The sequence below is a fragment of the Paralichthys olivaceus genome, chromosome 22 (genome assembly GCF_024713975.1).
Source record: "Paralichthys olivaceus isolate ysfri-2021 chromosome 22, ASM2471397v2, whole genome shotgun sequence".
In the NCBI taxonomy this organism is placed as follows: Eukaryota; Metazoa; Chordata; class Actinopteri; order Pleuronectiformes; family Paralichthyidae; genus Paralichthys; species Paralichthys olivaceus.
The window spans coordinates 14207501-14220097 of record NC_091114.1 but is presented as its reverse complement, the minus strand read 5'-3'; the positions used below and the strand labels follow the sequence as shown (position 1 = coordinate 14220097).

The following is a 12597-nucleotide window of genomic DNA, read 5'->3' as shown; positions in this document are numbered from 1 at the left end:
ATACAACACAGTAAAAAGAGCTTGATATAGACATTGAAAAGTAAAAAACAATAGAATAAAACAACAAACATTATTGTGTCAAAAACGCCAAAATCACAGAAATGACGTGCTGCAGGTTTCTGATCGACTGTGTCACAATAGAAAGTTGTTAGATTCACTGTCTCTGGTTTAGAACCAAATGACACAATTAAAACTCAACATATATTGAGAAGTAACATATAGATATTGAATTATTATTTCTTTCACTTGTAATTGAGGGTTTTCTGTTCTTAGTATCAGATTTGTGCATTTTTGTCTGATTCTAGTTGCAGCAGAAATAAATTTGTATCAGTTAATTGGATATTCAATTAATTTAAACTTTATAAATTGAAACAAAGTCCATGAAATTATTGTTTTTTCTCAAATTAACCATCATGGTTCAATATATTTGCAACAGAATTAAACATCTACACGCACACAGACACACTCTTACCTTTGTTTGATGCGGAGACGTGTGACTGGAACCAAGAGGAAGAAACAACTGACAACCAAGTCATCAACCAGACACACAAGAGAGAGAGAGAGAGAGAGTGTGTCTGTGTGTGTGTTAATAACAGTGGGTTTTAAACTCTGTTGTTCGTCGCTCTGTAAAATGACAGACATCACACACAGCCTATAAAGCCTGGCATTATGGGAACAGAGGTCACTGTCACACCGTGGACTGCATTAATACGAGACTGTCACACACACAACCCGCACACGCACACGCACAGAGTTGCGTTCATTGTCACCTGCAGACGCTAACACGTCTTATTATCACGGAGATAATAGCAGCTGTGTGTCGGTGTGTGTGCGTACACTGACGTTAACGTCCCTCAGGCTGAGCTGATGATTGACAGCTGAAACTTACACTTTACTTAATAAAATAAAATAAAATAAAAATGTCCGTGTCTCCCACAAAAACCTCAAATGTAAAAAAACACTAACAAGAATTCGAATCAAATGTTTAGCTTTGTTTTTAATAATCACAATTAAATTTCTCATCATTTAATTTTTATATAATGAATCTTATGGTTTGATTTATTTTTACAAATCTTTGACATACATTTCATATGATAATGCAAAAAATGATGCTTAAATATGGCCTTCTGTTCTACACATATTATATATACACGTTTTCACTTAGTCCTAGTTTTGACTGTCAAACATTTTTAATACAAATTATAATTTTGACTTACTTTCACAACAATGCAGTTTTCTGTTTATAACGTTTCATCGGTTTGAAATGAGCTTTGCAGTCACACAATCATGTCAACAGTGATTTCTCCTCCTAGCAAAGCTAGCATTAGCAAGTCAAAGCATAAGGAAACATCTACACATAAATAAATCATTGTTTATCATTTGCATAGAGAGCGGACATCGGGAGTGCTATTGATAGTTTTCTTCAGTTTGTCCAATCAGAGCCTTCATAGTTTGCTCTCAAGGGTCACATTGTCTTTTTCTTGACCAATACCATTGCTGCTTGTAGTTGTGGCTCCGCCCTCTAAGTCATCTGAAAAAATTAATGAAAAAATATCTTAATAATTTGATCAAATAACTTGAATAAGACTTTTATACATTAATCAATATATAGACGGTCAAGCTGTGAAATGAGAACTGACCTTTGACCTGTCGCTCCAGGAGGCGTGGTCCTGCCAGTCCGATACCCAGTGCCCCTATGGGAGCTGTGGTGAGGATGGCTAACACAGCAAGCGTTAGCACATCTAATCCAAACTTTATTAAGGCCTCATCTCCTTCCTCTCTCGCCATGTCCAGAGCCTTTGAGCCAATAGCAGCCTGACGCATTAACAAACAAAGAACACGTGTTAATAATAACACGTTGACAGTTCACAGATGTTATGGTCACTGACAAAGTTCTAGAGTTCCTGTTGCTGACCTGTACGGTGGCCTTCGGCAGCCAGGCCACAGAGATGAAGAGTTTCTCCTTCAGATTGAATCCTCCGAAATGAACCAGCAGGAAGGTAACGAGCAGACGGATCACCAGACCGATACTGATGCAGGCCAGACCGAGACCTGGGGAGCCAACGTAGAACGTGACGATAGTTTTAGTGTAGGTCCGCTGAATATTTATTCTGATAATTGTTCTGTGTCGGGTTCTTACCAACGGTGCTGGGGCTGAGGGTTGCTATGGAGATCTCTGCTCCAATCAGACCAAACAGGAGAGGCTGGAAAACATCCCATGACCGACCAACCATGGCTGCCACCGGGGCCTGGACGAAAAGACAAAGAGTCGGTGGTGTGAACGGTTTCAGACATGCTGATGGTGAGTAAACAAGGTTTGATCCATTGATTCTGATGTGTTTTACTTTGTCAGTTTTCCAGCCCAGAGCAGCCAGGAAGGCCAGCACCAGAGTACAGAGACCACCGGCTCCGGCAAAACCAATAACGTGACTGAAGAAGACCGAAAATATGGACAGACCCAACAACATGAGAGTCCTTCTCAACACAAGGTCCTCCTGCAGGGACAGAGAAGCAGAGTATGTTAAAATATATTAAATTGGAATTAAGTTTGGTTTTGATTTTATAATACTTCGATGTCAAACCTGGTCTTTGCTTGGGAAGAAGCACAAGAACAGACCCAGAATCAGCCCAGCGATGACCCCTCCCACCACCTCCAGGAGACCTTTCAGGATGTTCATCCACGTAGAACCTGCAGGACAAACACGACCACATCACGTTGAGTGTAAAGTGGATCACAAGGGAACAGAACAGAGTAGAAGCTGTTCTCTGACCTGTAGAGAAAGCGATTCCCAGACATGTGGAGAACCCTGTAATGGCCAGAATATCATCAAAACTCCCAGCGGCCATCAGCAAGGTGGGGATTCCCTGAACAACCGCACAGAACAATATCACAATGTTAACAGAACATCACACAAACTAGTTACAACATTTCATGGCTAGTGGTGCTGCGCCCCCTGGGGGTAAAATGTAGAACCAGCAGTGTTAAGTCACAGCAGCAGCAGTTAATTTACCTTCTCCACTCCATATCCCTCTCTCTGCAGGAGCAACATCGAAGGAACGACCACCGCTGGAGACACTGCAGCCAGGACGAAGCTACGCACAAACCAACAGAATCAGCAACACAGTGTGTGTGTGTGTGTGTGTGTGTGTGTGTCTGTGTGTGTGTGTGTGTGTGTGTGTGTGTGTGTATGTGTGTGTGTGTGTGTGTGTGTGTGTGTGTGTGTGTGTGTGTGTGTGTGTGTGTGTGTGTGTGTGTGTATGTGTGTGTGTGTTACCCCAGTATGAAGCCCCAGACCCAGGGCAGACCCAACAGGAAGTGAGAAACCACAGCAACGATGCAGGCCTCCACCACACAGGGCCCTACCGCAAGACGCACACACACCGCTTTCAGACGACTCAAGGCCTGCCGACACACACACACACACACACACACATAGAAACACATATAGATTTAAACCTGTGGTGAAAGTACATCATTCATTGTGTGTGTGTGTGTGTGTGTGTGTGTGTGTGTGTGTGTGTACCGAGGGGTCGAGGCCCAGCCCTGCTCTGGTCAGGATGATTGACAGGGCGATGTTCCTCATAGCTGCAGACCAGTGAGTGTTGATGAAGACGGCTTCTGTTATGTACGGAACATTACGCAACACCAGACCTGCTAGCAACATTCCTACACACACACACACACACACACACACACACACAATGAATTATGAACAAATGGGAGATGGAGTTAGAATTATTCTTTTTTGGATAAATTGAACATAGATCAGATCAGATCAAATAAAATCAGATCGTTGGGTCGTACCAAGTAGAGGAGGGAAGGGGGGTAGTGTGGGCAGTTGGATCATTCCCACCAGTTTCCCTCCGAGCACGGAGCAGATGAAGAGGATGACGAGGCCGAACAGGTTCCCTCCAGGTAAACACTCACGTCCTGTTATGGACCAGACAACTCCGAACAGCAGAGCAAACAAACACACTGCACTCACACACACACACACACACACACACACACACACACACACACACACACGCACACTTGAGGACACTCGTTGGCAGAATGCATTCTCTAGCCCCTTACCCTAACCTTAACCATCACAACTGAATACCAAACCGTTACAACTAAACCTGATTCTAACCCTAAAAAGTCTCAACCCCCAAACAGTTGATTAAAGGGGGGTCAGAAAGAGCACACACACACACACACACACACACACACACACACACACACACATATTCACACAGTTTGCTACCTTTAGTGATGAGCAGGCTGATGAGTCCCTGAGGTCGAGGACATTTTTCCTTCAGACTGATGCAACACGAACAGCAGGAGGACGAGTCTGACTCCGACATCTTCATCTAAACACACACACACACACACACACACACACAATCGTATCGTATTGTATTGATTGAAATTGTATCATATAGTATCAGAATGTATTCTATCAAACTTTACCATAACATATCGAATCAAATTGAATTGTATCATTGCAGTGAGTGCTCTGCTCTTAAGCTTGAATCTACTGATCTTGACTTGTTGTTTATTTTAAACAGTTATAAACTCTGTGAGTGTGTGTGTGTGTGTGTGTGTGTGTGTGTGTGTGTGTCTGTGTGTCTGTGTGTCTGTGTGTCTGTGTCTGTGTGTGCGTGGTCGACCACTCACCTCGGCCGTTGTGTTCGTCTTCCTCTGCGGCAGAATGGTGATCTCTCTCTCGTCCTGACTGACCTGAACTTTACTCCCTCGCTTCACCACCAACGAGTGTGTAAATTATCATGAGAGAGAGAGAGAGGGAGAAAGAGAGAGAGAGGGAGAGAGAGAGAGAGAGAGGGAGAGTGAACAAGGTGTTGCACTTTGTCCTCAGTCTATATTCAGAAACTTTTACATTAGTGAAATAATTAAAATCACTTTATTTAAGAGGCGTATGTGGAAGTATCATCAATATGAATGTTTTATATCTTGTTTTAAAAATTCTATAAAACTTTTACTTCAATTATTGATTAATCTGCTGATCGTTTTATTGATGAATGTTCATCAGTTTGTTTCGTCCAAACTAAACAAATCATTCTGTCTGTACTTGTACATGAAGGTACTTTAAAGCCTCTTGTTTTATTGTAACTTTAGAGAAGTGTAGTTGAGTAAAGTCAGTATGAGATGAAGTATGAAGTGGAATCACTCAAAGACAAGTACCTCACAATTGTGTTCAAGTAGAATCCTTGAGGAAATGTATTTAATTACTTTCCACCAGTGGTGTAGTTACAGAGGGAATAATGTTTTTATACACGTAACTTAACCTGTTAATTAACCTGAGATTAAAAAAAACTCACTAACCTTTAACAGACAACTAAATCTAAAACTAAACACAAAACTAAATATGAAAGTCGATTCACTCAAAGTCCATATTTTCCCACATTTGAAAATAAATACTTCACATTGTTTCATGTTTACACACCGACTGTGAAACCTTTAGTTTTCGAAACAGGTTGGATTTGCTGCGTTCTTTTGTAATCAGTCAAAAAATGCAAACTTTGACACAAAACATTTAAATGTGAAACTTCGCTGTAAAACACAGGATTAACACACGAGTTGAGAAAAGCACAAGTGCGATGCTGTGAAAAAAAAAAAATTATATTTATCACGAGAGGAAAAGACTTTACAAACCAAAGCCGAGTCTCAACCTCAAACAGTCTTTTGAACGTCTGTCACAAACGGTGTCCTCACAAGTACACACACACACACACACAGTCTGCTGTTTGCACATTCCTCTAATTTAACTTCTCCCTTTTATCTTCCTCTTTTCCCTCCATCCATCTCTGACGTTAATGGAAGCAAAGACATTCATCACAGTAATCATTAAACTCTCTCACCCCTCACACACATGCACTTGTTCACTCTGCTGCTGGTTATTGCTGCGATTTCGTCACAGAAGACAAATCCATCTTTTTACTGTCTATTTATTTATTAGGATTTTCTTTCTTGAGATCATAATAACTGTTTCCTCTTAATCTGTAAATATCTGACTATGTTTCGGATGAAATTAATTAACATCAACTTGGAAAGACGAGGAGATTCCAGAGCTTTTGGTGATAAGAGCCGACGCCAGTGTGGCCGAGCTGTCAACATCAACACTGATCCTTCCACAGCAGAATTTATACGTCATGTCCGGCCTCCTGCTGCTCTATAGGCTCCACCCCCCACCCTGATACTTTAGTCCACTGGTTCTCAACATATGGGTCGAGTCCCTTCAGAGGGTCACCAGGTCAATCTGAGGGTCATCACATGATTCATGAGAGAAGAAAGAACAAACCCAAAGTTCTGATTGACTGAAGTGGAGCTGAGCACATTTATAAAGCAGAAATACTCGAGTTGACAGATGGATTAATTTTTTATTACTTGTTCGTCTCTCGGTGCCGGAATTAAACTCTCCGTCTACTGAGTCAGAGATTTATTTCTCATTTAACATTACACTCTGCTGTGTGTGTGTGTGTGTGTGTGTGTGTGTGTGTGTGTGTGTGTGTGTGTGTGTGTGTGTGTGTGTGTGTGTGTAGTACAGGAGCAGATATAGTTTATGATTCATTTATCATCAGACTGTAAAACATCAGAAGACACAACACCCCCCCCCCCACGCACACACACCTCAGCTTCTTTGGACTTCTGTCCGTCGTCACGACAGTAACGCTTCGTGGCTTCTTCGTCCATCATCTGCAACAAACACACACATGTTTTTTGTTCTATACTTGTGAGGACACTCAGTTACAGACATAAGATTCCTCAAATCATGTCTCAACCTTAAAATCTCTTAAATATTAGGAGCTCAAACTACAACTAATATTACACTTAAATACAACACAGTAAAAAGAGCTTGATATAGACATTGAAAAGTAAAAAACAATAGAATAAAACAACAAACATTATTGTGTCAAAAACGCCAAAATCACAGAAATGACGTGCTGCAGGTTTCTGATCGACTGTGTCACAATAGAAAGTTATTAGATTCACTGTCTCTGGTTTAGAACCAAATGACACAATTAAAACTCAACATATATTGAGAAGTAACATATAGATATTGAATTATTATTTCTTTCACTTGTAATTGAGGGTTTTCTGTTCTTAGTATCAGATTTGTGCATTTTTGTCTGATTCTAGTTGCAGCAGAAATAAATTAGAATCAGTTAATTGGATATTCAATTAATTGAAACTTTATAAATTGAAACAAAGTCCATGAAATTATTGTTTTTTCTCAAATTAACCATCATGGTTCAATATATTTGCAACAGAATTAAACATCTACACACACACAGACACACTCTTACCTTTGTTTGATGCAGAGACGTGTGACTGGAACCAAGAGGAAGAAACAACTGACAACCAAGTCATCAACCAGACACACAAGAGAGAGAGCGAGAGAGTGTGTGTCTGTGTGTGTGTTAATAACAGTGGGTTTTAAACTCTGTTGTTCGTCGCTCTGTAAAATGACAGACATCACACACAGCCTATAAAGCCTGGCATTATGGGAACAGAGGTCACTGTCACACCGTGGACTGCATTAATACGAGACTGTCACACACACAACCCGCACACGCACACGCACAGAGTTGCGTTCATTGTCGCCTGCAGACGCTAACACGTCTAATTATCACGGAGATAATAGCAGCTGTGTGTCGGTGTGTGTGCGTACACTGACGTTAACACCCCTCAGGCTGAGCTGATGATTGACAGCTGAAACTTACACTTAATTTGCACCGAGATGTAAAAACACAGTTGTTAACGTGGATTAAACCATTAAAAAAATTGTAAAAAGTTGTTTTTAAATTTACATCTTCAGGCGTGAATTTTGTGTCAAAGTCGTCCAGGGTGTCTTTAGCCTGTTCAACACATTGTTCATGTTGATTTAATTTAATTTAATATATATTTATGAAACAACCTGCATGTCGTCAGACTGTTGAGGTGGTCTGAAAATACACCTCTGCTAAATATCTCCATCACTTATTTGTGGAGAAGAGGAAGTGGAAACAGACGTGTGAACAGCGACAGGTCTGACTGTGAGTCACACACACACAGGACCGAGTGTGTGTATAGGTTTATTTGTGGGATACAATGTGATACAAACCAATTATTCACTGTTACACAAACATTAGAGGCTACAGTTCATGAAGCGTTTCAATTAAAATCCAACGTCATCAAACAATAACATCATCATCATCTTCATCATGGTAACAAAGCTAAATCAGGAAGTGACATCAGAAACACACGCACAAGCCGAATCACATACAAACAAACATAGTCTGCACACGTGACGTGCATGATCACAGACACACACACACACACAGTGTAAGAAGCATGACATACAAAAAGCTGTAGAAAAATACTCTTAAAAAACCAAACACACAGAACGATGACGACCACTTGGAATGTTCTGGATGTCAGTTTGACGTTGGCATGGAGCACACACACACATCGGGTAACGTGTTGGTAACGTGTTGCGCAACATGTTTCCCTATGATGAGTTCTCTTTTCTGAAACGAAATCTTAAACTTTTAATGGAAAGTTGAGGATTTCGGTCAAATTTTCTGCATTTCTCAGTTTTTTAAGGTGATTCTGACTCAAAGTACCGACATAAAAATAAAACGAAAATATAAAAAAAAGAAGAAGAAAAAAAACAGAACATTTATAAAATAAAATAAAAGTAAATGTAAAATGTTTCTTCAAATATGAATCAGTAATTTAAGAAATCACTGAAACTAGAAATGTTTTCTTATGAATAATTCATGTAAACTAATGAACTTGACCATGTTTCATTAAATTAAAAATAAATTTCAGATTTTGTCCATGAAACAACATCGTGTTGACGTCCCTCAACCATGAGTTAAATACCATTAAAACGAAAACATGTAAACTATTGATCAAGGTTCCGATTCGTCATAACACCAAACAGACAAACTTTCATAAATCAGTGTTAGATAATTAGCAGTGAGTGTGAAGACACTTCGTCTCATTAAAAATATTATTGACGAGCAGCGCGGAGCCTCAGAATTATCTTCTGAATCTGTGACGGAGTGGCGCCACTAACAACCGTCTTTAAAAAGACACGTAGAAAATAAACTGAATCCCGGTGAGGTTGTTACTGACGTATTTGATGTCACAGTAAAATGTGAAACTGATTTATTTAACTCGCACGATGTTCATTTTGAATTCACTTCAAACTCTTCAGGAGAGACTCACTCATAACTTCAGCAGTTAGCTTCGGTGCTAATACACGCTGTTTTGTCAGCTACATTAAAGTTAATGTAGCTCACTGCTAACACTCGGCAGCATTTTAAATACATCATCTCATGGTCTACATTAGCAATATGCTACATTTTGTGCTTCACATTCTAGCTGGCGCTAATTTGGCAGTTAATAGATTGTGTTAGCGAGTCTGCTAGCTGAAGTTAGCAAAGTTAGCTATCTAAACATGGCTTCTTTTAAAACTACAGTTTGGCCAGTTGAGTTTGTAAATTAGTAGTTAAGGATAATTGAGCTATTTTTCTTTATACTTTGTTTTGACTTTAAACATTAAATTGAACATTTTAAATTCCGACAGTTTACTTTTTGATCGTTTGTATTTATATCTGTTTATAAGTAAATAAAGACATTGTGTTTAATCGCTTTCAGTATTTCTGATTGTGTATATAGACTGATAGTTATATTATTAATATTATAGCTACATTACAGTCTGTTATTAACAATTGATCAACTTTTTATATTCTGTTTATACATGTTAGTACGGACAAATACAACACGTTGTTAAACCCAATGTGTGTTAATAAAGTTCACGGATAAATGTTGTCCATCAAAGTTGACCAGTGTGTTTACAAACTTTCTCCGTGTCACTCACACGTACAGCACGACATCGTACGGGTGACAGGTTGAAGTACAGGCACTATAGAGTGAAGCATTGTGGGAGGTTGAGTGCTCGGCTGGTCTGTTTTAGCTAGCAGCTTCGAGGATGTCAGCGCTAAACGTCTGACCATTGTGATGACGTTTTAACGATGTAAAGTTTAAAAAGTGTAGAAGAAGAAGCAGCACACACACACACACACACACACACACACAAACACACACACACACAAACACACACACACACACACACACACACACTGGAGAATATTAATGCAACAACGAACTGAAGCTGATTTTCCTCTGAGTTACTGCTGCTGCTAAAATACTAATAAAATAATGATTAATGTTACGTTAATGGGAGCAAAGACATTTTGTATTCAATTTAAATTCTATCATAAAATTTACATAAATGTGTAAATTTCTTTGCTAAATTTCCATTAAGTTTAAATTCCACTGTTAAATGTTTAACAATGTTTAAATTCACAGTTGACGTGTTTACAAGTTTATTCAATCTGAGATTTTTGTCCTTGTTTTGCTTCCATACGTGGTAATAATGAAATAATTGAACTGAGTGTGTAATGTGACGATTACTTGTTAACAACAGCTCAACTAGCTAACAAGCTAGCATCAGTAATACTAGTTAATACTACTGCTCATACGGCAGTTAGCATCTGAAGGCTATCAGTAAAGTTATAGGCACAGGTGGAGGAACTGAAGGTGTGTGTGACGGACAATGACCTCACTTCCCCCTGGAATGAAAGCGCTCCTGTGTGTGTGTCAGTCGGTCAGGTATGTGTGGATGTAGATCTGTTGTTGGATCCAGGGGGTGAAGTGCGTCACGTTGCTGTAAACTCCAGGTCCCAGCACTTTACTGAAGCACACGCTTCCCCACGACGTCAGGCCGAACAACGTCCAACGCCCGGCCTCCTCTGCGCACACCAGCGGACCGCCACTGTCGCCCTGAACACAGGCAAACATTGCACACTGATTAAAAGTTGTTCAGTGATCATCGAAATTAAAAGTCGAGCTGCAAGCAAATTTGTGTTTATAAATAAAACACTATTGTTTAGTTAATATGCAGATTATTTGTCATCACATCTTATTGTTTATAAAATGGGAGCAAATAGTGAAGCTGTGTTTTTCAGGAGACGTCTTGCCTCCATTTCCAATAATGAGAAGTAGAGAAAAACCTTACATTTGTTCAATGACTAGCATAAACTGTCTCTTATCGATACTTATTGATTCGTTTTCTCCTCGGGTTTCGTGGAGTCTGTCCGAAGCAGTTAGCGCTGACGTTACCATGCAGGAGTCGACGGTTCCAGCGTCGTAACCGGCACAAAGCATCCTGGGAGTGATGGTCTTCATGTCGAAGTAAGACTGACACTGAGACAGAGAGATGATCCGGACCTCCCCTTCCTGCAGCTTAAAGGGCACTGCACACAAACACACACAAACACACACAAACACACACAGACAGACACACACAGACACACACAGACACACACAAACACACACACAAACACACACAGACACACACACACATACAAAAACACACACTCTTGTAAATATCTAATGTGATGTCATCGAGGGTCCTCACAAGGTTTGACAGACAGATGTGTGTGATCACTCACTCCTGTTGCCCATGTGACCCCAGCCGGTGATGTAACAGTAGGAGTCCGGTGACGGCAGCTGACCGGGCTGAGGCAGACACACCGGTCTGACAAACGGCGTCTCCTCCACCTGCAAACAAGACGACACGTCTCATCAGTAACGTCCAATCACTGCTGACCATCCACGTCCTGCATCGGCGCCCTCTGACCTCAGAGTCCAGCTGCACCACGCTGATGTCGTAGTCGACCACCGCCCGGTTGTAGCGCGGGTGTACGATGATGGAGCGCACCCCGCGGCTCTGGCTGTGGACGCCCGGATGGTCCAGGTTGTTGAGGCCCAGGACGACCTTCCACAGGTCCGCGCTCTCCCTCCTGGTGGGGACGCATCAGTGTTTACAAACACACACTGTGACCCCGCCCCCACCCAACCACCCACACCTTCCATCTCACCCCCCGTCTCACCCCTCAAAGCAGTGTGCGACGGTCAGAGCCCACCTCCGGCCGATGAGGACGCAGCCGCACACATGTCCACTCTGCCCGCTCTGCAGCGAGCACTGCCACGGCCACGCACCCCGCCGGGACACCCGCCCTCCCAGGATCCTCTTCTTCCTGTGAGGGTAGATGCCCACAACTGGACGAACACCACACTCTGACACACACACAGAGAGAGAGAGAGAGAGAGAGAGAGAGAGAGGGTTATTATGACCTGTGATCACTAAATCAATAAGTGATCAATAATTAAATATTATATTTATTGACAAGTTTATTTATTTCACTGTGAAGAAGAACGTTTTACCTTCTTTGGTACAAAACACAGAAACTCTCCTCCTGGAATGACACGTATGACTAGAGAGAGAGAGAGAGAGAGAGAGGAGAGAGAGAGAGAGAGAGAGAGAGAGAGAGAGAGAGATTTTGTTGAAAAGCCTGAACATGAAATCTGTATTACTCTTCGGCCACAGATCCAGAAAAAAAACATGCATCAAAAGAGTGAGAGGTGTGAAAGAGTCGGACTGTGAGACCCTGACCCTCACGCCTCCTCACTGTAGTGGAGGTTTTTACGAGTTTGGATATGTGACGTTGGATTCCAGGTGATGATCAGCAGATTCA

General features: G+C 41.2%; 2 protein-coding genes across 3 annotated transcripts in view; both read right to left on the bottom strand.

Annotated features, from left to right (window-relative positions):
- Positions 1-977: 977 nt before the first annotated feature.
- LOC138406526 (sodium/hydrogen exchanger 9B2-like) lies at positions 978-7417 on the bottom strand. Of its 2 annotated transcripts, XM_069518998.1 has the most exons (15): positions 7312-7417; positions 6635-6700; positions 4664-4744; positions 4251-4356; positions 3806-3976; positions 3525-3667; positions 3276-3403; positions 3012-3093; positions 2772-2865; positions 2583-2689; positions 2346-2495; positions 2141-2249; positions 1916-2052; positions 1641-1815; positions 978-1531 (listed from the first exon to the last, which is right to left on the bottom strand). In XM_069518998.1, the coding sequence occupies exons 2-15, from the start codon at positions 6698-6700 to the stop codon at positions 1446-1448; spliced, it is 1635 nt and encodes a 544-aa protein (XP_069375099.1). In that variant the 5' UTR covers positions 7312-7417; the 3' UTR covers positions 978-1445. The 2 variants fall into 2 exon arrangements, with proteins under 2 accessions (XP_069375099.1, XP_069375100.1); XM_069518999.1 differs by lacking the exons at positions 6635-6700; positions 7312-7417 and adding an exon at positions 5660-5726.
- A 646-nt stretch (positions 7418-8063) lies between these two features.
- The window catches only part of corin (corin, serine peptidase), a 14128-nt gene continuing 9594 nt past the window's right edge, over positions 8064-12597 (bottom strand). The window contains exons 19-24 of the mRNA XM_069518968.1: positions 12287-12336; positions 11953-12139; positions 11700-11862; positions 11512-11620; positions 11180-11313; positions 8064-10840 (exon numbers count right to left, since the gene is read on the bottom strand). Of these exons, the coding sequence (XP_069375069.1) occupies positions 10658-10840; positions 11180-11313; positions 11512-11620; positions 11700-11862; positions 11953-12139; positions 12287-12336 (826 nt within the window). The 3' untranslated portion in view covers positions 8064-10657. The remainder of the gene's footprint in view (positions 10841-11179; positions 11314-11511; positions 11621-11699; positions 11863-11952; positions 12140-12286; positions 12337-12597) is intronic.